The sequence below is a fragment of the Poromitra crassiceps genome, assembly GCF_964638095.1.
Source record: "Poromitra crassiceps genome assembly, chromosome: 1".
NCBI lineage: Eukaryota > Metazoa > Chordata > Actinopteri > Beryciformes > Melamphaidae > Poromitra > Poromitra crassiceps.
This window is the reverse complement of record NC_139623.1, coordinates 15,091,926-15,118,927: the sequence shown is the minus strand read 5'-3', so window position 1 is coordinate 15,118,927 and position 27,002 is coordinate 15,091,926. Positions and strand designations below refer to the sequence as shown.

Here is a 27,002-nt window from a genome sequence, read left to right as displayed (position 1 = left end):
TTGATAAATTCTCATCAAGGATCATGCCAATCTCTGCAATCTCTGCAACCGTTCCCAAAACCTCGAACAGTGCAGCCCCAGCCATCAAGTTCCACAACACCCCAGCTTCATCAACTACCCGCGAATAGATCCACATGTCTAACACCGATCCTGACAGGCGGTTTTTAGAAAATGCTTCAAAAGGCATAAAAGTGATTCACGTTCGTGAAGATTATCCTGCTGAACTCAAATTACCACTCCCATAAACTTGTTAACCACAGACATTATTTTATGCATTTAAGTGAAATCCCCATTCTAAAACCCCTTTGACTTTTCCCTGTAAGATCCAGGAAGTCCGGGACTTCCGCCTTCCGACTATAAAAATACGTCATCCCTGCAGTACTCTATTAATTGATTATCAAAATAGTTGACAATTAATAGTTGACAACTAATCGATTAATTGTTGCAGCTCTAACACCAAGCAATGTAAGAAGCTTCAACTTGTGTCAAGATAAAACACTCATTTATCAGAGGATGTTTTTTGCCCCGTCTTGATCTGATTTATAGGGGAAGTTTGGTCCTTTTCGGAGGAGGCAGTTTTTGCTTCTTCTTCTTTCTTTCTTTCCGCTGAGCCCATGGACACTCATGTGGTATGTGTGCCTGTATTTAGGTGTGTATGTGCCCCTCACTGTCTCTCCTCCTCCAGCTGCTCCTCCATGGAGTCTATCTTATGTGTGCCTGTATTTAGGTGTGTATGTGCCCCTCACTGTCTCTCCTCCTCCAGCTGCTCCTCCATGGAGTCTATCTTATGTGTGCCTGTATTTAGGTGTGTATGTGCCCCTCACTGTCTCTCCTCCTCCAGCTGCTCCTCCATGGAGTCTATCTTATGTGTGCCTGTATTTAGGTGTGTATGTGCCCCTCACTGTCTCTCCTCCTCCAGCTGCTCCTCCATGGAGTCTATCTTATGTGTGCCTGTATTTAGGTGTGTATGTGCCCCTCACTGTCTCTCCTCCTCCAGCTGCTCCTCCATGGAGTCTATCTTATGTGTGCCTGTATTTAGGTGTGTATGTGCCCCTCACTGTCTGTCCTCCTCCAGCTGCTCCTCCATGGAGTCTATCTTATGTGTGCCTGTATTTAGGTGTGTATGTGCCCCTCACTGTCTCTCCTCCTCCAGCTGCTCCTCCATGGAGTCTATCTTATGTGTGGCTGTATTTAGGTGTGTATGTGCCCCTCACTGTCTCTCCTCCTCCAGCTGCTCCTCCATGGAGTCTATCTTATGTGTGCCTGTATTTAGGTGTGTATGTGCCCCTCACTGTCTCTCCTCCTCCAGCTGCTCCTCCATGGAGTCTATCTTATGTGTGCCTGTATTTAGGTGTGTATGTGCCCCTCACTGTCTCTCCTCCTCCAGCTGCTCCTCCATGGAGTCTATCTTATGTGTGCCTGTATTTAGGTGTGTATGTGCCCCTCACTGTCTCTCCTCCTCCAGCTGCTCCTCCATGGAGTCTATCTTATGTGTGCCTGTATTTAGGTGTGTATGTGCCCCTCACTGTCTCTCCTCCTCCAGCTGCTCCTCCATGGAGTCTATCTTATGTGTGCCTGTATTTAGGTGTGTATGTGCCCCTCACTGTCTCTCCTCCTCCAGCTGCTCCTCCATGGAGTCTATCTTATGTGTGCCTGTATTTAGGTGTGTATGTGCCCCTCACTGTCTCTCCTCCTCCAGCTGCTCCTCCATGGAGTCTATCTTATGTGTGCCTGTATTTAGGTGTGTATGTGCCCCTCACTGTCTCTCCTCCTCCAGCTGCTCCTCCATGGAGTCTATCTTATGTGTGCCTGTATTTAGGTGTGTATGTGCCCCTCACTGTCTCTCCTCCTCCAGCTGCTCCTCCATGGAGTCTATCTTATGTGTGCCTGTATTTAGGTGTGTATGTGCCCCTCACTGTCTCTCCTCCTCCAGCTGCTCCTCCATGGAGTCTATCTTATGTGTGCCTGTATTTAGGTGTGTATGTGCCCCTCACTGTCTCTCCTCCTCCAGCTGCTCCTCCATGGAGTCTATCTTATGTGTGCCTGTATTTAGGTGTGTATGTGCCCCTCACTGTCTCTCCTCCTCCAGCTGCTCCTCCATGGAGTCTATCTTATGTGTGCCTGTATTTAGGTGTGTATGTGCCCCTCACTGTCTCTCCTCCTCCAGCTGCTCCTCCATGGAGTCTATCTTATGTGTGCCTGTATTTAGGTGTGTATGTGCCCCTCACTGTCTCTCCTCCTCCAGCTGCTCCTCCATGGAGTCTACTGTATCTTATGTGTGCCTGTATTTAGGTGTGTATGTGCCCCTCACTGTCTCTCCTCCTCCAGCTGCTCCTCCATGGAGTCTATCTTATGTGTGCCTGTATTTAGGTTTGTATGTGCCCCTCACTGTCTCTCCTCCTCCAGCTGCTCCTCCATGGAGTCTATCTTATGTGTGCCTGCATTTAGGTGTGTATGTGCCCCTCACTGTCTCTCCTCCTCCACCTGCTCCTCCATGGAGTCTATCTTATGTGTGCCTGTATTTAGGTGTGTATGTGCCCCTCACTGTCTCTCCTCCTCCACCTGCTCCTCCATGGAGTCTATCTTATGTGTGCCTGTATTTAGGTGTGTATGTGCCCCTCACTGTCTCTCCTCCTCCAGCTGCTCCTCCATGGAGTCTATCTTATGTGTGCCTGTATTTAGGTGTGTATGTGCCCCTCACTGTCTCTCCTCCTCCAGCTGCTCCTCCATGGAGTCTATCTTATGTGTGCCTGTATTTAGGTGTGTATGTGCCCCTCACTGTCTCTCCTCCTCCAGCTGCTCCTCCATGGAGTCTATCTTATGTGTGCCTGCATTTAGGTGTGTATGTGCCCCTCACTGTCTCTCCTCCTCCAGCTGCTCCTCCATGGAGTCTACTGTATCTTATGTGTGCCTGTATTTAGGTGTGTATGTGCCCCTCACTGTCTCTCCTCCTCCAGCTGCTCCTCCATGGAGTCTATCTTATGTGTGCCTGCATTTAGGTGTGTATGTGCCCCTCACTGTCTCTCCTCCTCCAGCTGCTCCTCCATGGAGTCTATCTTATGTGTGCCTGTATTTAGGTGTGTATGTGCCCCTCACTGTCTCTCCTCCTCCAGCTGCTCCTCCATGGAGTCTATCTTATGTGTGCCTGTATTTAAGTGTGTATGTGCCCCTCACTGTCTCTCCTCCTCCAGCTGCTCCTCCATGGAGTCTATCTTATGTGTGCCTGTATTTAGGTGTGTATGTGCCCCTCACTGTCTCTCCTCCTCCAGCTGCTCCTCCATGGAGTCTATCTTATGTGTGCCTGTATTTAGGTGTGTATGTGCCCCTCACTGTCTCTCCTCCTCCAGCTGCTCCTCCATGGAGTCTATCTTATGTGTGCCTGTATTTAGGTGTGTATGTGCCCCTCACTGTCTCTCCTCCTCCAGCTGCTCCTCCATGGAGTCTATCTTATGTGTGCCTGTATTTAGGTGTGTATGTGCCCCTCACTGTCTCTCCTCCTCCACCTGCTCCTCCATGGAGTCTATCTTATGTGTGCCTGTATTTAGGTGTGTATGTGCCCCTCACTGTCTCTCCTCCTCCACCTGCTCCTCCATGGAGTCTATCTTATGTGTGCCTGTATTTAGGTGTGTATGTGCCCCTCACTGTCTCTCCTCCTCCAGCTGCTCCTCCATGGAGTCTACTGTATCTTATGTGTGCCTGTATTTAGGTGTTTATGTGCCCCTCACTGTCTCTCCTCCTCCAGCTGCTCCTCCATGGAGTCTATATTATGTGTGCCTGTATTTAGGTGTGTATGTGCCCCTCACTGTCTCTCCTCCTCCAGCTGCTCCTCCATGGAGTCTATCTTATGTGTGCCTGTATTTAGGTGTGTATGTGCCCCTCACTGTCTCTCCTCCTCCAGCTGCTCCTCCATGGAGTCTACTGTATCTTATGTGTGCCTGTATTTAGGTGTGTATGTGCCCCTCACTGTCTCTCCTCCTCCAGCTGCTCCTCCATGGAGTCTATCTTATGTGTGCCTGCATTTAGGTGTGTATGTGCCCCTCACTGTCTCTCCTCCTCCAGCTGCTCCTCCATGGAGTCTATCTTATGTGTGCCTGTATTTAGGTGTGTATGTGCCCCTCACTGTCTCTCCTCCTCCAGCTGCTCCTCCATGGAGTCTATCTTATGTGTGCCTGTATTTAGGTGTGTATGTGCCCCTCACTGTCTCTCCTCCTCCAGCTGCTCCTCCATGGAGTCTATCTTATGTGTGCCTGTATTTAGGTGTGTATGTGCCCCTCACTGTCTCTCCTCCTCCAGCTGCTCCTCCATGGAGTCTATCTTATGTGTGCCTGTATTTAGGTGTGTATGTGCCCCTCACTGTCTCTCCTCCTCCAGCTGCTCCTCCATGGAGTCTATCTTATGTGTGCCTGTATTTAGGTGTGTATGTGCCCCTCACTGTCTCTCCTCCTCCACCTGCTCCTCCATGGAGTCTATCTTATGTGTGCCTGTATTTAGGTGTGTATGTGCCCCTCACTGTCTCTCCTCCTCCACCTGCTCCTCCATGGAGTCTATCTTATGTGTGCCTGTATTTAGGTGTGTATGTGCCCCTCACTGTCTCTCCTCCTCCAGCTGCTCCTCCATGGAGTCTACTGTATCTTATGTGTGCCTGTATTTAGGTGTTTATGTGCCCCTCACTGTCTCTCCTCCTCCAGCTGCTCCTCCATGGAGTCTATATTATGTGTGCCTGTATTTAGGTGTGTATGTGCCCCTCACTGTCTCTCCTCCTCCAGCTGCTCCTCCATGGAGTCTATCTTATGTGTGCCTGTATTTAGGTGTGTATGTGCCCCTCACTGTCTCTCCTCCTCCAGCTGCTCCTCCATGGAGTCTATCTTATGTGTGCCTGTATTTAGGTGTGTATGTGCCCCTCACTGTCTCTCCTCCTCCACCTGCTCCTCCATGGAGTCTATCTTATGTGTGCCTGTATTTAGGTGTGTATGTGCCCCTCACTGTCTCTCCTCCTCCAGCTGCTCCTCCATGGAGTCTATCTTATGTGTGCCTGTATTTAGGTGTGTATGTGCCCCTCACTGTCTCTCCTCCTCCACCTGCTCCTCCATGGAGTCTATCTTATGTGTGCCTGTATTTAGGTGTGTATGTGCCCCTCACTGTCTCTCCTCCTCCACCTGCTCCTCCATGGAGTCTATCTTATGTGTGCCTGTATTTAAGTGTGTATGTGCCCCTCACTGTCTCTCCTCCTCCACCTGCTCCTCCATGGAGTCTATCTTATGTGTGCCTGTATTTAGGTGTGTATGTGCCCCTCACTGTCTCTCCTCCTCCAGCTGCTCCTCCATGGAGTCTATCTTATGTGTGCCTGTATTTAGGTGTGTATGTGCCCCTCACTGTCTCTCCTCCTCCAGCTGCTCCTCCATGGAGTCTATCTTATGTGTGCCTGTATTTAGGTGTGTATGTGCCCCTCACTGTCTCTCCTCCTCCAGCTGCTCCTCCATGGAGTCTATCTTATGTGTGCCTGTATTTAGGTGTGTATGTGCCCCTCACTGTCTCTCCTCCTCCAGCTGCTCCTCCATGGAGTCTATCTTATGTGTGCTTGTATTTATGTGTGTATGTGCCCCTCACTGTCTCTCCTCCTCCAGCTGCTCCTCCATGGAGTCTATCTTATGTGTGCCTGTATTTAGGTGTGTATGTGCCCCTCACTGTCTCTCCTCCTCCAGCTGCTCCTCCATGGAGTCTATCTTATGTGTGCCTGTATTTAGGTGTGTATGTGCCCCTCACTGTCTCTCCTCCTCCAGCTGCTCCTCCATGGAGTCTATCTTATGTGTGCCTGTATTTAGGTGTGTATGTGCCCCTCACTGTCTCTCCTCCTCCAGCTGCTCCTCCATGGAGTCTATCTTGGCCTCCAGTGCGGCGACGCTGAGCCGGTGTTTGCCCCTGACGGCTCCCTCCAGCTCCCCCAGCCGGCTCTTCAGCTCCTTGTTCTGCCTCTCCAGCTGCTCCCGGGCAGCCTCCGCCTTCTGGGTCAGAGTCCTCTCTCCCTGCACCTGAACGGTCAGGGTCTCCACCTGGACGGGAGGCAGAACGCCAGCAGTGAAAATGTGTGCGCTTACTGTATGTGTGTGTGTGGATGTAACAGTATGTAAACCGTGCATGCAGAAGTGGGGGTCCAGGGACTACCAGGGGTCCTTGCGGGGTTCCTGGGGACCCCCTGGAAACCGCTGCAATTCATCATCTGATGAATTGTTAAACTTCAGCATTATTTCCCTGACAGGAAGTTAACACAAATAGAGCATGTAAAAGAAACACTATTTTGGTCATAGCTTCACTGTTATCTCTCTACCTACAATACAGATAGTCATGGAATTCTGGACAAAATCATATCTAACAATAAAATATTCTCAGATTTGCATGTGAGAGACAAAATCTAATCAAATGGCGTTCTGTGGCCTTAATGTGGACTATAGGGCTCCTTATAAAAAAGGTTGAGAATCACTTGTGTAGTGAGGGGTCTGTGTGTGTACAGTATGTGTGTACATTATCTACCTGTAGAGTCATCTTCCTTTGTCTTTCTGCCAGTAGTTCAGAGTTACTTTGCTCTTCTTCCAGCTCCTCTTCCAGCTGAGTGACCCGAGACTCTAACCTCCTCTTCTCTTCACACAGTGCTGTCCTGCACGCAGATTTGAAATATTTATTTATGTCCACATAAATACAAGTATGCAAAGGACATAAACAGTAATAGTGCAGTCAAATGCTGGGAGTCAGTCAGTTACATGAGTGCCCAGACGGCAAACACAATAATGCATACACATAAGAAACACACAGGATGATAACATGGCAGGTTGATATATACAGTTATACTGTAATGCAAGATAGCAGTCAGTATCCACTTCATGGGTACAAAAAGCAGCGCCTCCTCCATATTGAGCGGCTGCTGATAATAGTAGATATTGAACAATATCTCGCTAACTGCTTGGCCCTTCTCTTTGGGAGACCAGTCATCTGAAGGCCTCTCACAACCAGCTTATGGACATGACTAGGGATGTCAACGGTTAACCGTTAATCGATTAACCGTCGCTAACGTCGTTGTTCGGTTATTGCTGTCGGTCTATCAGTTAATATAAAAAATAAAAAAAATATTTTTTTTTTTTTTTTTTTTTTTTTTTTTTTTTTTGGTCTATTTACTCAATGAGCTCATGCCCAAACAAGGCGTGTCTATTTAGATGCTGAAATGTTAATGCTTTTTGTGTTAGAAATTCTAACACAAAAAGAATTTGTGTTGAAATGTTGATGCTTTTTGTTAATGCTTGTTAATGCTTTTTGTGTTAGAAATTCTAACACAAAAAGCATTAACATTTCAGCATCTAAATAGACACGCCTTGTTTGGGCATGAGTTCATTGAGTAAATAGACAAAAAAAAAATTTTTTTTTTTTTTTTTTTTTTTAATATTAAAAAATTATGAATTAACCGATAGGTTAATCGATTATTAGCGTCGGTTAATCGAAAGTGAAATTAACCGAAAATTGACATCCCTAGACATGACCTAAGCTATCAAATATGAAAACTAGAAGTGTACAACTGTAGCCCAGCTGTGAAATGGTCTGTTCTAGCTGTTGGTATGTTGTGGGCAAAGGTACAGCCAACCTCTAGAACAAACACCTCTACGATTTTCATTGACAACAACAACATCAGGAGTGTTAGCTGGAATATTCGAGAACACATCTGAATCGTCACTACACAGACTGAGCATGCTCGGCTTCACAATAGAATGTTTAAAAAGCGATATTGAAGACCTGAAAATAGAAGAGATATCTTTTGATATCAGATCCACTAATCTGTCATGCATACATATGTAAAGCCCTTTGTATGCATGGCAACCATTTAAGATGTGAGCCATGGTTTCAGTGATCTGTTCATGACCATGATGTATACAGTGAGGAGCATGACTGTCAGGAAGACAGATGGAAAGATTGAGCTTGGTTGGTAAAACCTGCAGTCTTGATTTTAGAGTGAAGATGATAATGCTCTCATCTAGAGCGACACTTTTAAACACTGCATGAGAAACAGAGTGATCTGCAGTTTCCCTTGGAGTTTTAACTCAGTCCAGTGTTGCCGTTGTCTTTGTTGTTGCGCCCTCATGAGGTGACCTCGGGACACACACACACACACACACACACACACACACACACACACACACACACACACACACACACACACACACCACCTGACACATAGTATGTCATTAGTAAAGTGATACTAACTTTCCAGCGGTGCTGTTGACCATCTCGTCGGCCATCTCATCTCTCTCCTGCTGGGCCTGTCTCCTCTGCCTGTCAGACACAGACAGCTCCTACACAGAGAGGGAAGAATGAACCAGTCAGGTATTCAAACTCATTAACACTAATACCCATGTTAAGCACATTACTTCTTTGTTTTTGTTTCTCATGTTCTGAAAAACCATGAAATCAAATATTGAAAAAAAAAAGCACATTACTTCTTTTGGGTTTCAGTTCACACACGCACGCACGCACGCACGCACACACACACACACACACACCTCAGTGAGCTGCAAGAGTTCGGCCTCCAGGGTTTGCAGGCGCTTCTCGCTGTCTTTGGACTGGGCGACCACCTCGTCCCGAGCCAGCCTGGACTCATCCAGCTCGCGGAGAACTTCCTTCATCTGAGCCTGAGACGCATCAAAACACTGATCAGCATGCGGCATGTCGCCAAGTGCAGAAAGTCCCTGGGGAGAGGTGGGCAGGGCTGGGTGTTTGACTGTACCTGCAGCCTGCGTAGCTGCTTCATGCCCTCCTCTCTGCCGCGGGTGGCTGCCTCCACCTGGGCCTCTGCCTCCTGCAGCTCTGCCTCCAGCTGCTTCTTCACAGACACAGCCTGAGAGCGCTGACTCCTCTCCTCCTCCAGCTGGCTCTCCAACTCCCTCACCTGGGACAGGAGAGAGGACAGGAAGACATTATGAGAGAGGACAGGAGGACATTAGGAGAGAGGATAGGAGAGAGGACAGGAGGACATTTAGAGGTGTTTTGGGTGAGAGGGCTGAAACTGAACAGCAACCTTTCTTTGTCCCTCCCCCCTCTACCTGTTTGCTGAGGGCCCTTCTCTTCTCCTCGCCCTTCTCCTCGTTGGTGCTGATCTCCCTCTCCACCTGAGCCTTGAGGGCCTGCAGGGTGACCTCCAGCCTCAGCCGTGAGGTTTCTGCCTCTGTCAGCTCCTCCTCCAGCTCCTGGGTCTGAACCCGCAGGTTCTGGGCCTCCGTCTCCAGCGCCCTGCGGGAGCGCTCCAGCTCGTGGACCTGACACGGGAGGAGAGGAGAAATAACAGCTCATGGACCTGACACGGGAGGAGAGGAGAAATAACAGCTCATGGACCTGACACGGGAGGAGAGGAGAAATAACAGCTCATGGACCTGACACGGGAGGAGAGGAGAAATAACAGCTCATGGACCTGACACGGGAGGAGAGGAGAAATAACAGCTCATGGACCTGACACGGGAGGAGAGGAGAAATAACAGCTCATGGACCTGACACGGGAGGAGACACAGAGGGTGAAAACGACAAACAGATTCTTACGTTCTTGCCAACATCGTCCTGCTGGTTGACCAGCTGTTCCATTTCCAGACGGAGCTGCTTGTTGGCCCTCTCTAGCTCCTCCCTCTGGTCCTGGGCCTCCTACACACAGACACACACAATCACACCATTGTTATCATACATGCCCAGAACTGACACTGTAGGAACACACACTCAAGAACCACGATAACAGCTTTATCTTATCACCACTGTCAGATTAGCTAGTTGATTAAATATTGAAACTAGATACCGTGTTACCAAACAGCTTACAGTGAAACATGACTGACAGTTCTTTAGAGTAAATGCTGCCACAGTTTACCTGCAGGGCTCGGGCCAGTGCCAGAGAGCGCGTCTCCTTCTCTCGGCTGTCTGCTTCGGCTCGGTCCCTCTCTTCTGCCAGACGAGCGCTCACCGCTTTCTCCTCCGCCAGACACTGAGGGGCGAAGGGTCAGGGGTCAGGCAGAGGACATTTTAGGAACGGTGGCCTTTTTTATATTATTTATATTTAAGCAATATAGCATGAGAGCCAGTGTGTTGTGTCAAATATATCCCCCTGATCAGCTGTTATCCCACGAGGCCGCAGGCCGACTGGGATAACTGCTGAGCAGGGGGATATATGCCACAACACACGCAGCTCGAGTGCTATATTGCTTTTATAAAACGGTTTCCAAGTATGATAATATAATAATAATAATAATACTATAAGTCCGACTCCGACTGGCATGTCATTCTGATAGAGTCAGTTGAAACACTACTGTAAGGCGGGACCGCAAGAACGTGCGGGTGATTTGATTGGATCGTTCTGGAGACTGAAGTTGACATTGGCCAATCCTGGCGCTTGCTGAGAAGCTGAGAGCTTTCTGGAAACCCCGACAGGCAGCTCGAGCGCAGCGTTGCATTCTCAGCGCTTGCTGAGAAGCTGAGTGCTTTCTGCAAAGCCCGACACCAACTAACGTTACGGGGTTAAATGCGGGGTTAAATGCGGGGTTAACAGCCTTTCTTTTGCAAAGAAGACATTAGCCCGCATCTATTCTTGTACAAAACATCATTTTCTGCGAAGTATTAGTAAAGTTATAAGCGAAGATCGATTCACAAGGATCTGACAGCTGTCTCCGCCATTTGTTTTTTTTTAAACCAAAGGCTTTTAGTAAGAGAGTTGCCATGGCAACCAATAACCGAGTCCAATAACCCATGGCCATGGGTTATTGGACTCGGTTATTGGATTTATACAATGGCTGTGAACCAATCAGATTGCTTGATTTGAGAGAGCCGTTTTATATATATATATATATATATATATATATATATATATATATATATATATATATACACACAGTATATATATATATACTTATTCTTTCCTTTCTTTCTTTTTTCTTGGTTGACTGTGATTTTCTTGTATCACATCTATATCATCTGTGGTTGTATGTAAAGTTTTGTTAAAAACTATAAAAACTTAAATGACCAAAAAAAGAAAGGGGAAAAAAAAGTTGTCTGGTGTTCAATATGATTTATGCAGATAGACATCTTGCCCCTGCTGCTAACTAGGTCAGATCACTGTATAGAGATGAAGATTGCGACAAATATCAGAATATGTAAGATGATTGGCAGGGCTCTGACATGGTTTCCATTTTAAAATTCCATATCTTTCCAGGCAGACCGTCTGTTCTTGACTGGATTTGATTTTGGTCTGTATTTGACATAATGCATGCTGACGGCTGGGTAATAAGACCATCCCTCTCTATCTGAGCATTCTTTTTCAAACACAAAAACTGTGGGCTTAAAGTGGGTCTACAACAACATAAAATATAGAACTATAATTATGTGTGTATAAGACCTGAACCAGAACATCTTCCATACATTCCCAGACCGGCATAGGAACCCTGCCAGGACAACACATTCCGGTCATAAGGTTGGCTTTCTAACCTTCAATCTGCCACTAACCTGGTCAAACTTCTTCTGTCTCTTCTCCAGCGCGGTGCAGTTCTGCCTCTCTCTCTGCAGGGCCAGTGTCATGTCCTCTATCTCCTCCCTGAGCCTTTCCCGCTGCCTCTCCACTCTCTCTTTCTCCTCCTCCCTCTGTCTCTCCCTCTGGGTGGCGCTGTCCAGCTCTCTCTGCAGTTTCCTGCGCGTCTCCTCGCCGGTCTCCACCGCAGTGTTCACCTCCTCTGACTGCTTACGCAGTTCAGCCAGCTACAGAGGCAGGGGAAAGGCTTGTCAATGTCATGGATACACTCAATGACCCTTCACAAAACAAGAACCATAAACCACTGCTTTGACATTTTTGTTCTTGTTTACATATTGTCATTGTTTTTTTGTTTTACTGGGGAAAGATGCTTCTTTCCTGTTTTGTGTTCAGGCTGTGAAAACAAATCCCCACTATGGGGACAATAGAGAATTAAAGACATATCTATCTAGATCAGATGAAGCAAGCGTTGCAGAGTTGGACATAACTGTTGACAAAATGTGATATTGTAAGTCGCTTTGGATAAAAGCGTCTGCTAAATGACGTAATGTAATGTAATGTCATGTAATAACTGTGTACCTGCTGGGTGTGAGTCTGGATCTGCCGAGTCAGCTCCTTGACTCTCTCCTCTTCCTCCTCTACTCTTTCCATCAGTCCATTCCTCTCCTCCTCCAGCGCTCGCACCCGGGAGCCAAGAGCCAACTTCTGACGAGTCTCCTCCTGCAGCATTTGCTGACAGAGGGGATGAAAAGAGGAAATGTCAACCAAAGGTTGGTGAAAGTCTCTCAGTGTGTGAGTGTTTGTGTCAGGGTTTGTGCCAATTCTTTCAATTTTGGAAAATCAGGGGCTTTGACAGGAGACACTGACATAACTCCGGCAGGGGGTCAGCAGGCAAGCAGTATTTACCCCCTGAAAGCGGTATTTTCAAGTAGTATTTATAACCTAAAAGGTGAGGTGAAAAGTGTTTTCAACTAGTATTTACAACCTGAAAACAGAGGTGCGGTGCACACAGTTTTTTTTGAAACTACTAATTTCCCCATATGACATGAAAGCAGCAGTTTAGTTAAGCTGTCTGCAGCAACAGGGAGCTTGACAGATGGCATACAGTATGTAGGCATGTAGTTGTGCAAGAATCTATGGTTCCACTATTTCAAATATAACTGTAACTAGGAATTGCAGTAGTGTAAACGTTGCTTTCTGAATTTTTTGCAAAACTGTCACCAACGTTTTGCAGTATTTTAATATTCTGGCTGCTGCCTCAAGTTTCTTGTCCTCCAAAATGGGGGCTATAACACAATTAGCTAGGACCTAACAACACCCCTAACCCACCCGTGGTGCGTGTGTGCATGCGTGCTTGTGTGTGCGTGGGGATGCACGGTATACCGGTACTACAATGGTACCGCGATACCCTGTCGTTAGAAACGGTACTATACCACGTTAATTTTGTACCGATACTTTAAAAAATGTCATGGGTTGCGTCAGTGTGCGACCGTGGTGTTTGTTAGCGGAGGAGACCTGTGTGCAGCCGCAGGCTCAGCAGCTGCTCTCTGTCTGTGTGTGTGAGCCTCAGCCTGCAGAGTTCGCCCCTCCCCTCTCTCTGTCTCAGGTCAGCTCACCGCTCATATTTCACTCCTCAGTCAGCAGCCCTGACCCGAGAGTACAAGCAGTCTTGCAAACCGTCCAAAGCAGATGCACGAAGCAAAATGTGGAAGTACGCAGGTGAACGGATTCAACATCGAACCAGGCTATTTCTCCCCAACAGGCATCCCAACTTGTTTTCAGTTCACAGACTGACAGGTTAGTGAATGTGAAGGATACAGTACATACATGCCCTCTTAAGTCAAACAAGTGTGATTTATTGTGTGACAAGCTAACTTGTTTCACCATCGAGTTTTGATGAGGCAATTAAGGCAATGGGTATGTATTGCCTAGTAGGCTAGTCACCACAGACAGGATGAACAGTCACGACGGTGTATATAACGTAACTATCAATCAAAGAGATCATAAACTGAATGCAAAAGCCCCAATAACACCATGGCCCTGACTCAAATATGTACTAAATAATTAAATCAAGGCCATAGACATAGTCATTAAAGCCCTTACATGGCATGCAGCAATCCGATGTCCCCCATACTAATATTTACGATAATCCAACTACCGTATTAATGTTATAGTAATTCATTGTATTACACCACACAATAAACCACTGCCACATATAGCCTATATTTCAATAGCCTATTTATTGTGCATGCAAATAATAAACATAAATGACATGAACTGTAAATCTGGCACTTAATGTTGATGAAGCTCAAGGCCAGGATTATTAGCCCACATACAGCACTGAGCACACTACACATACAGCACTGAGCACACTACACACTACACATACAGCACTGAGCACACTACACACTACACATACAGCACTGAGCACACTACACATACAGCACTGAGCACACTACACATACAGCACTGAGCACACTACACACTACACATACAGCACTGAGCACACTACACATACAGCACTGAGCACACTACACACTACACATACAGCACTGAGCACACTACACATACAGCACTGAGCACACTACACATACAGCACTGAGCACACTACACACTACACATACAGCACTGAGCACACTACACATACAGCACTGAGCACACTACACATACAGCACTGAGCACACTACACACTACACACTACACATACAGCACTGAGCACACTACACACTACACATACAGCACTGAGCACACTACACACTACAGTTGATGTGCAACACAAAATGAAATTAATCAATACACCCTGGCAGAGTTCTGCACTCTACTGAGCACATTTCTCCTTTTCTATTTAGTCAAATTCAAAATTGTGTCAATTAGATTTAAAAATGACAATGATATCAAACTGAAACATTTAATATATTATTAGTATTATTATGATTAAATTCCGCAATTTTTCCTGATGTTTTTGGTTTTGCCGTGGTATCGTTTCAGTATCGGCATCGAGATACTTAGGCAGGTATTGGTATCATGACAACCCTAGTGTGCGTGTGTGTGTGTGTGTGTGTGTGTGTGTGTGTGCGTGTATGCGTGCGTGTGTATGCATGTGTGTGCGTGTGTGTGTGTATGCGTGCGTGTGTGTATGCGTGCGTGTGTGTGTGTGTGTGCGTGTGTGTGTATGTGTGCGTGTGTGTGTGCGTGTGTGTGTGTGCGTGTATGCGTGCGTGTGTATGCGTGTGTGTGTGTGTGTGTATGCGTGCGTGTGTGTGTGTATGCGTGTGTGTGTGTGTGTGTGTGTGCGTGTGTGTATGCGTGCGTGTGTGTGTGTGTGTGTGCGTGCGTGTGTGTGTTTGCGTGCGTACGTACCTGTGCATCATGCAGCTGGCTCTCCAGGCTGCTGACCTCCTTAGTGAGACGGAGGGATTTGGTATCAGAGGAGGAGAGGCTGCTGGAGACAGACTCAATCTCACACTGGAAGAAAGGGAGGAATCAAATCAACAAATGACAAGAAGATCCCCTTGAATGGCTCCACTAGAAGTGGCTTCTGTGAAGTTTAATGTAAAGAAAAGGCTCAGGATCATTCTGTATCACCTGTAGCTTGTGCACTCGCTCCTCTCTCTCCTCTCTCTCTCTATCAGCCTGAGCCAGGCGGGCGCTGAGCTCTTGCAGCTGGCTCTCGGCCCTCTTGCGGCCTCTCTCGCTCTCCATGCGGCCGCCCTGCAGGGTCTTCAGCTCTGAGCTCAGGTTCAACCTCTCCTCCTCCAGCACGGCTTTGGCCTTCTCCAGGGACTGACGCGCCTGAGACCAGACATGGACAATGGACAACACATGACTACAAGAAACGTGTGTGTGTGTGTGTGTGTGTGTGTGTGTGTGTGTGTGTGTGTGTGTGCCTACTAGCTGCACATACTATCAGAGGTAGCCAGTCCCCAAGGCTAGATTGAACATCCTCAAGCAATGTTCCAAACGTATCATGTGTTTATCTGTGTGTATTTGTGTTTATCTGTGTGTATTTGTGTTTGTGTGTTCTCCTCACTCTCTTGCTGTTGTAATGTGTTTATCTGTGTGTATTTGTGTTTGTGTGTTCTCCTCACTCTCTTGCTGTTGTCCAGCTGCTCTTGGAGACTGTCTATGGCAGCGCTATGTTTGATTCTGAGCTCTGACAGCTGGGTCTCGTGCCGACGAGTCTCCTCCTCCACACACCGCTGCAGGTCACTTAACTCCGCCTCCCGACGGGACCTGTGCAGAGCAGAGAGAAGGGCAACATACTTAAAAAAAAAAAAAAACTCTCGTAACGGGACAAGCCCGTCTTTTATTGTCACACGAACACCACAATACATGCATGCGGCCACAACACACTCATGCTGACGGTGGCCGGTGAAAAGTGTCCTCTGCATTTAACCCATCCAGGCATGTCCTTTCCTCCGGGGGGCAGGCCAGGAGCAGTGGTCGCTTTCTCGTACAGCGCCCGGGGACCAACTTCGGATGTTGTCGTCACTGGTCGGATGACGATGACGATCTGATCTTCTGCATGTTTTTAGTGGGGGGGTTATATACGGAGGAACCCCCTGGGGGGGCACGGGGAGAACATGCAAACTCCACACAGAGAGAAAGGCCCTTATGACGAGATACCCCACCTGGGCAGTAGGCTTACAATAGTTCTTGAGTTTTCATTCACTCTCTCATGCAGGCATGTAGAGGTCTGCATGTACACAAGCGGTTGAAAGATGAAGCCAACACAGAAGTGCAAAAAACTGCAGTTCCTCGAATGGCCACTAGATGCTGGCTCCAAAAGCGAGTAAATCCCCATAGACCCCCATATTAAAATGCCCAACTTTACATCAGAAATAAAGATGTTTACAGCCTGGTTCAAAAAACAGTTTTGGTCCCTATAGCAAATTTTCATAGCAAGTCTACAGGGGTGATCTTTTTATATAACTCACCTGTTTATACAATCTATGGCTGTAAAAAGAAGACTGATTGTATAGAAGTATATGGGAAAATGACCGTACTTCTCACTTGATTTATTACCTCAGTAAACACGTTCCTAATGAGTTTATGGCCTCCATTGCTAGTTTCAAGTCTTCAATACATCATTGTGTTCATTTAGCAAATTATGGTCCCATTTAGAGTAAAATAGATGATAAAGCAGACTTTGGTTTGGGCCATGATTGAGAGGTTGCCTGTACAGTGCTGCAGCTCTGTCTGGCAAAAAAAAAGAAAAGAAAAACTAGAACGACCACACTGCGGATATATGCCTCCACCAACAAGTGAGCAGTCGACATCCATGTCTGATCAGAGCAAATGTGAAGAAATTCCGTCAAGGTGTTACTGAGATGTGGCGTTACCGAGCTTGAAAATGGCATTCATGAATCATGAGGTCACAGTGACCTTGACCTTTGACCACCAAAATGTAATCAGTTCATCCTTGAGTCCAAGTGGACATTTGAGGCAAATTAGATGAAATTCCGTCATGGCGTTCCTGAGATATCACGTTAACAAGCCTGAAACGAGCGGTCATGATGTCACAGTAACCTTGAAGTTTGACCACCAAAATGTAATCAGTTCATCCTTGAGTCCAAGTGGACGTTTGAGGTAAATTTGAAGAAATTCCATCTAGGCGTTCTTGAGATATCGCGTTAACGAGCTTGAAAATGGCGTTCATGAGGTCACAGTGACCTTAATCTTTGTCCTTTGATCACCAAAATCTGATTAGTTCATCCTTGAGTCCAAGTCAACGTTTGAGCCAAATTGAAAGAAACGCATTGACTTCAAATTACTCCTCCTCACCTTCAAAGCCCTCCATAGCCTGGCCCCCCCTTATCTGACTGAGCTCCTTCTCCCCCATCGGCCTACCCGAACCCTCCGATCCTCATTCACTGTTCCCCTCACTATTTCACCATCCAAACTTAAGAGCTTTGGAGATCGAGCATTCTCAAGAGCTGCACCATATCCTCCATATCCATATTTGTTTACAGTCTATGCCCACAACCCACAAACTTTCCCTCGCCCATTCTCTCTTTCTCAATTACATTTTCAACGTCTATTACTTTATTGATGTGTGATGGTTGAACAGAAACAACACTGTCAAAGTGTGCATGCTAAATAAATAAAAATCTCAGCAAAATATAACTATACAAACAATTAAATTTGCCTATGTATGACCTTAGCTCCTGTTGGGCAGCGGTGGTGTCCAGAGTGTCTTCCAGCTCGGTCCTCAAAGCCTCCAGCTCCTCACCCAGGTCTCGCCTCTGCTTCTCCGCCCTCTCCCTCATCCCCCGCTCGTTCTCCACCTCCTCCTTCAGCTCAGACACCTGAGACATGGCCTCCCTCAGGGCCCTCTGAGCCTCTGCACGACGCGCCCCCTCCTCCTCCAACCTGAGAGGGACGGGGAGTGAAAAAAGAGGGATGGAATATTTCAAAATCACCTTTTTTCCTGCTTTTCTGTGTCTATTCTGTATTTTCTTCTGTCTCACCGGCCCTGCAGGATGGTGATCTCCTTCTCCTTCTGGGCCAGGCTGCCCCTCAGCTCGGCAGACAGCATGCCCAGGTCGGACAGCTGCTCCTGGGCCTCCACCGACTCGCTCTCCATCCTCCTCCTCCACTTCTCCTGCTCCAAGCGACCCTGCTCCTCACGCTTCAGGCGCTCTGCACACAGGTCCCAGTTACAGCAGCATTAAACATTGTAGAAGCATTTGGACAAAGTTGGGATTATAGTGATACCAGCAGCAACCAGTCAGCCGCTAAAAGAATTATGACTATTGTATAAGTTAGTGTAAGGTAAGTATAAGGTACTGTATAAGTTAGTGTAAGGTAAGTATAAGGTACTGTATAAGGAAGTTGCTTCCTATTTAAAAAACTAGGGATGCATAGAGATTGGATTTTTTGCCGATATGCCAATATTTTCTAACTCTTTTGGCCGACTGGCAATGCTGATACTAATATATGCGCTTAGTTCTTTCCACCTAATTTCAGAGAACATCAAGTCTCTCCTGTAGTGGACTTAACATAATAGTATGTTTAGTCTTATTGTGATAGCTCAATGGTAGATGCAGACATAAATACAATGCTTTTCTAAATGCACACATTCACTGGGCAAAATAAGAAAACTACTTCAACTTAGATTAAGTAAAGCATGCACATTTTTTATTTCTGTGACATTTTCTTTCAAGCAAAACAGTAAGGGCCCTATCTTCGCAACGGCGGTAATTTTGCGTTAGCGCCCGTTTTGCACTGGAATAGCGCCGCGCAAAGCTCTAATTGTGGGCGTGTCGGGCCACTGCGCTTGTCGTCATCTCGGCGCAAAGCTCCGCTTTATACCCAAAAGCATTGTGGAGGCGTGGTCATGCCCATGAAAGCCACAGCGTCACGTCAGCAGCTTCCTCCTCACTGAGAGGGACTAGAGTGAGAGAGAGAAAGAGGGCGAGAGAGAAAAGATAGCCTAGATGGGGAGAGCGAGAGAGGGAGAGAGATGTGCTGTCATGCATAGAAATCAAATAACGTGCTCATGCCCACCTGTGAATCACCTGTGTATTATTGTCATTTCACACGCTGAAAAAGGGCTGCTGCCCAAACGTCTGTGTGGTAATAAAAGTATTCAACTTGGAGTGCTGTCCTCCTTTCCTGATGGCTGTCATGAATAGTTCTCTTCTCAGCGGTCGTAAAAAATCGAATCTGACCCAACCCAACCCGCTTGACACGCGGACCGAGCTCAACTCACCCACCGTTGTCACATATACTCAGCCCGACCAAAACAAAGTTATTAGACCTAGTAGGACATTATAAAAAAGTGTGCAATTAATGCTGCCGTGGCTCAAATAATGGGAACGGTATGTGTGTGTTACTGCCATAAATGTTTTTCAGCTTCCATGCTGTTATATGGACGGACGTATGCGTAGCCCTTTTCGGGCTCTCTTCTCCTGCATCTCCGCTGCGAGGCTACTTCATGCGTAATTACACAGCGTACTGAGAGCCGCGATGAGTGATGCTACTCTATTTGAAGTTGAATTTCATTCCACCAGCACACATTTTATTAATCAGCTATTTTTTATTAGTTTCTATTCATATAACGTATATACATTGAATCCCACCAATTTAGTCCGTCATTTTCCCCTTGGCGCACATAAAGACACATGCTTCCGTCACTGTCTGCTTAATGGCGAGAGGGACTTCAGCTATAGGCTACTCGTGACAAAACCAGACATGGAATTTTCAACAGTTAACTTTTGCAGTAGCTAGGCCTAGGTTACTGGCTATTACTAGGACGCGAGGCAGTTAAGTTGATCTGGGTAGTAACATTATAGGCCGACAGTATGCCCCATGTCTCCCTCTCTCTCACGAGGGAAGTGGAGAGGGCTATTGCGGTGCTATTAAATGTAGCCTAATGGTTGGAAAAGATCAACATTTGCTTTTTATTTTCTCCTACCCTTTCTCCCTTCCCTTTCTATAGTTGAAAATCAACGTGGCATTCTGAGGAGAGAAGAGTGTGTGCAGGCGTGAGGTGTTGGAGAGTGACATCCATGCCGTGCGTAATGGTATCCAAGCGAGGATTCCCTGCACTGCGCGGAGAATACTGTTTGCGCTCAGGCGTACGCCTGGCGTAGTGGGGTTTTTTGCGCTAAGACCAGCTATTTGGTGGCGTTAAAATTGAGAGCACCCAAGGCCATTCTTTCTAACACATTGTGCTAGAACGCCTATTTTGGCACGGTCAACGCCCAAACCTCTGTTTACGCTCGGAACATAGCGACGGTATCTTCGCCAGAGCGCAAAATGACACTTGCGGGAGGGAGATGATAGGCTAGAGGCCCACGGACATGCCTGGGCCACGCCTACACCTGTGTCTGCTCTTAGATCCCAGCGCAAAACCGGATGGTGGAGGCAGACGATAGCTTAAGACGCAGGGAAGATAGCATATGAGGCGCGCAAACGGCAGCGCAAACGATAGCGCCGTACGAAGATAGGGACCTACGATTCATCCTACTTAAACAGGCTTGGATGATATCGGCCTGTCATGTCAGAAATTTCATATCGGCCCAATGCTGAAATTTCATTTTAAAGCCTATATCAGCCGATACCGACGACATGCCGATATCATTGTGCATCCCTACTAAAAACCTATTTGGCTGGTTAAGGATTGAAAGTGTGCCACTGGTTGAGATAATACTAGGACAGTCACCCTCTAGGTCGGCGATGACAGCCTCCTGTTTATTCTTGAGTTTGTTCAGACTTTTGGTCTTCTCCTCTTCCTCAGTTAGCTGGTCGGTCACCTCACTGAGACGTTCCTCCAGCAGTTTCTTCTCCTGCTCAGAGAAAAAGGTGGAGGGGAAATGGAGGAGAGTGTTAAGGTGTTGTACTAAAGAGCACACACACATGCATGCACGCACGCACGCACGCACGCACGCACGCACGCACGCACGCACGCACGCACACAAACACACACACAAACAAGACGATGAAGTGGTTATAGCCTCCACCTTGCTGAGTCGATCTCTCTGCTCGACAGCTCCAAGCATGTCCGTCTCCAGACTCTTCACTTTGGTCTCCAGGGTAACCTTCTCCAGCAGGAGGCGCTGTCTGGCCCCTTCCTCCTCCTCTAACTGCTCCTCCAGGTCCTGACAGAGAGGGGAGGGAGAGTTGGAGGGAGGGAGAACAATTCATGAAAGATGTAGAATAGGGAACATGCTGATGCCAGTGCGACCAAGGTAAGCCTAAAAATCTACATTCAAAAGTCTATATTTTAAGGGTTTGGAAGTAAGTAATTCTAAAAGTAATTAAAAAAACAAAAACAAAAACAGATCAGAAGTCAGTATTTGCTTTTATGTTGACATTAACACCACTGCTCTACCCAAATTTTGGGTAGAGCAGTGGTTTACAACCAAGGACCACCATTCTGACTGAAGAAGCAACCTGAGGACCACTGGGGAGGAAATGCATTGAGATTACCATTACATAGGAACTACATTATTGAATGCATGGTCAGGGACCACCTGCCATGCCTTCACGGACCACCAGGGGGACATGGACCACCTGTTGAAAACCCCTGTCTAAACTTTGATTCCCCCAACCTGTACATGCTGCTGCATCCTCTTCTTGTCGTTGGTGAGCTGCGCGCCCCGCTCCTCCTCCTCCTCCAGCCGGCTCTCCAGCTCGCCCAGCACCTCCTCCAGCTCCTGCTTCCTGCTAGCCAGCCTGGCTCTCATCTCCTCCGCCTCGGCAAACAGCTCCGCCTCTGCCTGGAGCTGGTCTGCCAGCACCGCCTTCTCCTCCAGCAGCTACCAGGAGACAGAGAGGCAGAGGAGGTGGGGGGGGGGGGGGGGGGGGGGGAGGGCATAAATAAGCAATATAAACTGGATGATTGACGATATCTGACAATTCAAAGAAAAGTATGCAATATGCTACTCCTCACCACTGATCACGGTAGAACACATAGCATAAGGAAGTGATTCTCAACCCTAATTTAGTCCACATTGGAACCACGGACCCCCATTTGATGAGAATTTCTCTTTTGGACTCAAATCTGACAATATTGCTATTATTAGATATGATTTTGTCTCGAATCCCATGACTATCTGTATTGTAGGTAGAGAGATAACAGACTGTCTGTATTGTAGGTAGAGAGATAACAGTGAAACTAGGATTAAAATAGCCATTCTTCTACATTCTGTAATTGTGTTAACTTCTTGTAAATGAAATAATAGTGACTTTTTTCCCCTCGTTAATTTGCTGGGGACCCCCTCGAACCCCCTCAGGGACCCCTGGTGGACCCCACGTTGAGAACCATAGGCATAAGGCAGAGGTTTGTTTACCTGCGTGTGTTTCCTGTCCAGCTCGGTGAAGTCCAGCTCCACCCGGCCCAGTTTGTCCTTGGCCTTCTGGAGCTCCGCCTCCCTGACCTGGATCTCCTCGTCCTGGCGGGTCACCTGCAGCAGGGGCTTCACCTGGTGGGCATCCAGCAGAGGTCAGAGTATAGGACAGTATAGGATCATACCCTGCCACTCCCACTTCCACTATGAGTGCCTTTCCTGCACTCAGACAATTTTTGACTTCAGTATTTTCATTTTTATTCCCTTGTCATTTTGTAGATTTTATGCTTAACCTACCATTTGCCACCATGTTCTTTCTGTTGTTGTCCCCCTCCCCAGATTTTCTCCCCAATTGTACTTGGCCAATTCCCCCTGCTAGGCTGTCCCACTTGTTGCTCCACGCCCTCGGCCGATCTGGGGAGAGTTGTAGACTAGCACATGCTTCCTTCGATACATCTGCAGTCTTTTCACCTGACAGCGAGGAGTTTCACTGGCAGGACGTAGCGCATGGGAGGATCATGCTATTCCCCCCAGTTCCCCTCCCCCCAGGCACCCTGACCGACCAGAGGAGGTACTAGTGCCGGGACCAAGACATATACCCTTAATATGCTTCTCATCCACAGACACAGCCACGACCAAGCCGGAGGTAACACAGGGGCTCGAACCTGCTACCCTCAAGTTGGTAGGCAGAGAATCTACCGCTGCACTACCCGGACGCCCTGTTGTCAATAAGGTTGTGTTATGCAATTGTAACGGCGTTGTGTAGGTGGTACTTGCAGCAACCTGGCTTTCTCTTCGACAGCATAATTTATAGCTCATGAACTCACACACACTCCACCAGAGGGGCGAGCAGGGGTCAGTTGACTTTGCCTAGACCCAAAACCAACTTTATGAAGAAAACTGTCACATACAGATCTATAATGTCCTGGAATTGTCTGCCAGTAAATATTTCCTCCATCCATTAGTAGGTTTTAAACGGAAACTAAGATCCCACCTGCACTCACTAACACCAGCAAACACACTTTGAAGCTTGTCACACAACTTTACTTCTCTTGTTATGTTTTTCTTTTTAATAGTGTCTTTTAATAGTACAGTGTCTTTTTAGATCAGCTGATCTAATGTAGCTGGCCAGCTACATAACTAGCTGACCAAACTATTGTTGTTTTTTTCCTATTTCTATACTGCTTTTTACTCTGTGATTCTCCTGTATTGCACTTTGCATTTTACTATTTCTTATTTTTTTACTATGTTATTTTACTACTGAACTTTACTGTCTACAGTTTACAATTGCTGTAATGTATGGTGTATTGTGTTTGGACCCCAGGAAGATTAGCGGTCGTTTCGGCGGCAGCTAATAGGGATCCTTTTAAATAAACAAATAAACAAATAAACAACCCATGTTAAGGGCTTGCAGAGGGGTGGTTACGAACCGCCGACCTTCGGCTTGGGAGTCAACTAACCACTCCAGCAAGAGAGCTAGCTCCCTTGGTGGAGCTGATTAACATGCCTTTATACTGAGGGAGTGAGTTTAACCAATCCACTACCACACTGGACTCACGAGGAATCAACGCTGATTCACCTCGGTTACACAATTCAGCTGTCTTAGCTTGTCATCTTGCTTTTGTTGTTTTGTTTGTTTATTTTGAGGTGAGATATTGTGAGACTAAACTAACCTAACCTAACCTAACCTAACCTAACATAACATAACATAACATAACATAACATAACATAACATAACCTTTTCGTCAGTGTTTAGTTATAGATATGTATATGGCACAGTTCATGTCTATGTTGTAACATAGCTGTGAGCACAGTACCTTGGTGAACAGTCTCCACCACTGCCAGTTCCTGAGTTTGAGGTAGGCAGCACAGTTCCTCTGCATCACTCTCAGAGCGCTGAGCTGCTGCAGCTTCTTCAGATAGGCTCTGAGCAATGAGAAGCAATGCATCAACTGAGCATGTGCAGCTAACCTCTGCCATGGCAATTACTGTATCTGATATTGAGGATGGTCCCTTTAAACAAATAAAGAATCAAATAGAGATCAAACAGAAAATCACACAGATTAAAGCTGCATAAGCAAGAGTTCTAAAAATACACCCATCTATCAATCTGAATCACAAAGTGAGGCTGTGATAGAGAAGAGCATCCCATCCCCTCTAACTGAGACTCTAGCAGTGGTTCCCAACCTTAGGGTCGCCACCCTAAGTGGGGTCGCCCGGAATTCAAATAGGGTCGCCTGAAATCTCCTTAAAAAAATAATAAGAAAAAATACACCAGACCCAATTTAATACTACTGAAGATGATTAGGGTCACTTGTGATTTTTTACATTTGTTTAAAAAAAAAATTGTTCTGAGTTTAAAGTGATAATCTCTAAGATTTCAGCTTTGTTCTCTTGGGTGACACCTATGGTGATGAGTGGTAATTGCAGGTGCCATCCACATCCAAACAGTGTTGCATTATGTGACATTACTAATGTCACATAATGTCACTATATACCCGAAAGGCTTCAATCAATGGACCATAGCCTCAATCAACATTGTGAGTGACTCATAATTGATTTATTTTTATTTAGATGAAAATCTGAGTTTGAGATTATAACTTTAAATCAGGATTGTGAGAATAAAGTCAGAGTTTTGAGATTAAAGTCAGAATTCTCAGATTAAAATCAGAATTCTCAGATTAAAGTCAGAATTCTGCGGGGAAAAAGAAGCATACTATGTGACATCTATGTGATATACTATGTGATATACTATGTGACGGACTGGATGTCCGTGGATCGGAGCTTGGAAGGGAAGAATGTGATTGGTTTAGCGCCGCGCAATCTGGCAGGAAAAATTAGGGAATGCACGTGACCACGCCCACTAATAGCACTGCGCAAATTTAAGGCCAGGGGGAGAATAGAGCCCATGGTGCAATAAGTAAATTTTTATTGTTCTATAGCACAAAATGACCATAACATATCTACAGGTCTATCATTACTGTGACAGGCGCTGAAATTTGGCTCTCACTTTCCTGTCCGTACTCTGTTTTGAAAGAAAAACTCCCAAACCCATCTATTACTAATTTCTAACTGCTCAATGATGGCCGACAGCATTGTGAGCATATGTTTGTCATCGTAAAAGATTATCTTCTGAAGCCAAAATTGGGAAGCGGTATTATTGCTGGGCCGTGGGCACAGCACTATATATTCATATTCATATATTGCCGGTTTGCACATCATGCCTGGAGGCGTGGCCAGAATGACTCCGCCATCACTAAGGACAACTAGTCTTATAGTATTGTGCACTGTGATTATAGTGCTTCACCTCTTGACTAGACAATTCTCATGGATCTCTACTCCAATCAGCTGACTTACTTCATTATTTATGTCAATTACAGGCCACTGCCAACTGTGCCAAAGAGCTGATCGAAAGCGCTTGATAAAACATGAAATATTAATGCCACTTTAACAGTGAAATACTGTCTCCTAAACAGCAGCGATCAAGCTGGACTTACATTAGACCTTTTGCCTCTCTCATCCCTTTGCTATCCTTTGGTATAAAGTGATCATAGACTGGCCGAGCAGCTTTGAAACGCGATTAAACATAAATAGCTCCTCTCGCTCAGCTACTACCGGTACTTAAACTTGGATAATAATCATACTTGCGTGCTAGGTAGCCTCTGGCGGCGCTCTGGAAGCGTATGATGGTGTCAGTGATCTTCAGGTCTCTCTCTTCCTCCAGGTGAGCCAGGACTCCGGCTCTGAAGAAGACTTTACTCTGACCCACCCTGAACAGGTTACGGTCCAACTCCAAAGCACTGATCTAAACAGACAGAGGGGATGCAGTCAGTGGTGATTGGTCAGTTCTATTATCTGAACTTATCTATTATCTAACTTAAATGTAAGTACTGAAGCATAGCTGAGACTCACCATGAGTTCTGAAGCTTGTTTACCGTCCATGAAGGTCCGAGGAATAGCATTAGGAGTCAGGATCTCATATCTGGAAGACAAATGATAGGTGGTTCATTGGGCCTCTTACTTCTGTGACAAAATAAAGACAACACACACACACACACACACACACACACACACACACACACACACACACACACACACACACACACACACACACACACACACACACACACACACACACACACACACATTTAAATGATTTATTTATGTCCACATAGATACAGAGTACAAAGGACATAAACACTAGTAATGCAATCAGATGTTGGGAGTTGGTCAGATACAAGAGTGCCTAATTGGCGACCACAATAATGCATACAAAGAAGATATAATACCGCACAGGGTGATGACAAAGGCAGATTGACATACAGTTATACTGTAATACAAGATAAGGGACAGCATCCAATTTCAAGGGTACAAAAAGCAGCGCCTTCTCCATATTGAGCGACTGCCAATAATAGCAGATACTGAACAATACCTTGCTAACTGTTTGGCCCTTCTCTTAGGTAGACCAGCCATCTGAAGGCCTCTTACAACCAGCTTATGGACATGACCCAGGCTACCAAATATGAAAACTATAAGTTTACACCTGTAGCCCAGCTGTGAAATGGTCTGCTCCAGCTGTTGATATTTTAGCATCTTGGTTATAAAGGCCTCCTCTAGGCTGTGGTCAAAGGTACAGCCAACCTCAAGAACAAACACCTCTCTGAGATTTTCAT

At 46.4% G+C, this 27,002-nt stretch overlaps 1 protein-coding gene across 1 annotated transcript in view; it reads right to left on the bottom strand.

Moving 5' to 3' along the window:
- Positions 1-27,002, bottom strand: part of myh14 (myosin, heavy chain 14, non-muscle) — a 77,656-nt gene that overhangs the window by 14,068 nt on the left and 36,586 nt on the right. Inside the window, exons 18-39 of the mRNA XM_083639617.1 lie at positions 26,242-26,311; positions 25,974-26,134; positions 24,147-24,255; positions 22,333-22,464; positions 21,592-21,798; positions 21,001-21,138; positions 20,703-20,826; positions 18,004-18,175; positions 17,693-17,905; positions 15,622-15,766; positions 15,119-15,325; positions 14,894-14,998; positions 12,113-12,265; positions 11,512-11,760; positions 9,887-10,000; positions 9,571-9,669; positions 9,081-9,293; positions 8,765-8,926; positions 8,541-8,669; positions 8,245-8,333; positions 6,529-6,652; positions 5,842-6,050 (exon numbers count right to left, since the gene is read on the bottom strand). Of these exons, the coding sequence (XP_083495743.1) occupies positions 5,842-6,050; positions 6,529-6,652; positions 8,245-8,333; positions 8,541-8,669; positions 8,765-8,926; positions 9,081-9,293; positions 9,571-9,669; positions 9,887-10,000; positions 11,512-11,760; positions 12,113-12,265; positions 14,894-14,998; positions 15,119-15,325; positions 15,622-15,766; positions 17,693-17,905; positions 18,004-18,175; positions 20,703-20,826; positions 21,001-21,138; positions 21,592-21,798; positions 22,333-22,464; positions 24,147-24,255; positions 25,974-26,134; positions 26,242-26,311 (3,324 nt within the window). The remainder of the gene's footprint in view (positions 1-5,841; positions 6,051-6,528; positions 6,653-8,244; positions 8,334-8,540; positions 8,670-8,764; positions 8,927-9,080; positions 9,294-9,570; positions 9,670-9,886; positions 10,001-11,511; positions 11,761-12,112; positions 12,266-14,893; positions 14,999-15,118; positions 15,326-15,621; positions 15,767-17,692; positions 17,906-18,003; positions 18,176-20,702; positions 20,827-21,000; positions 21,139-21,591; positions 21,799-22,332; positions 22,465-24,146; positions 24,256-25,973; positions 26,135-26,241; positions 26,312-27,002) is intronic.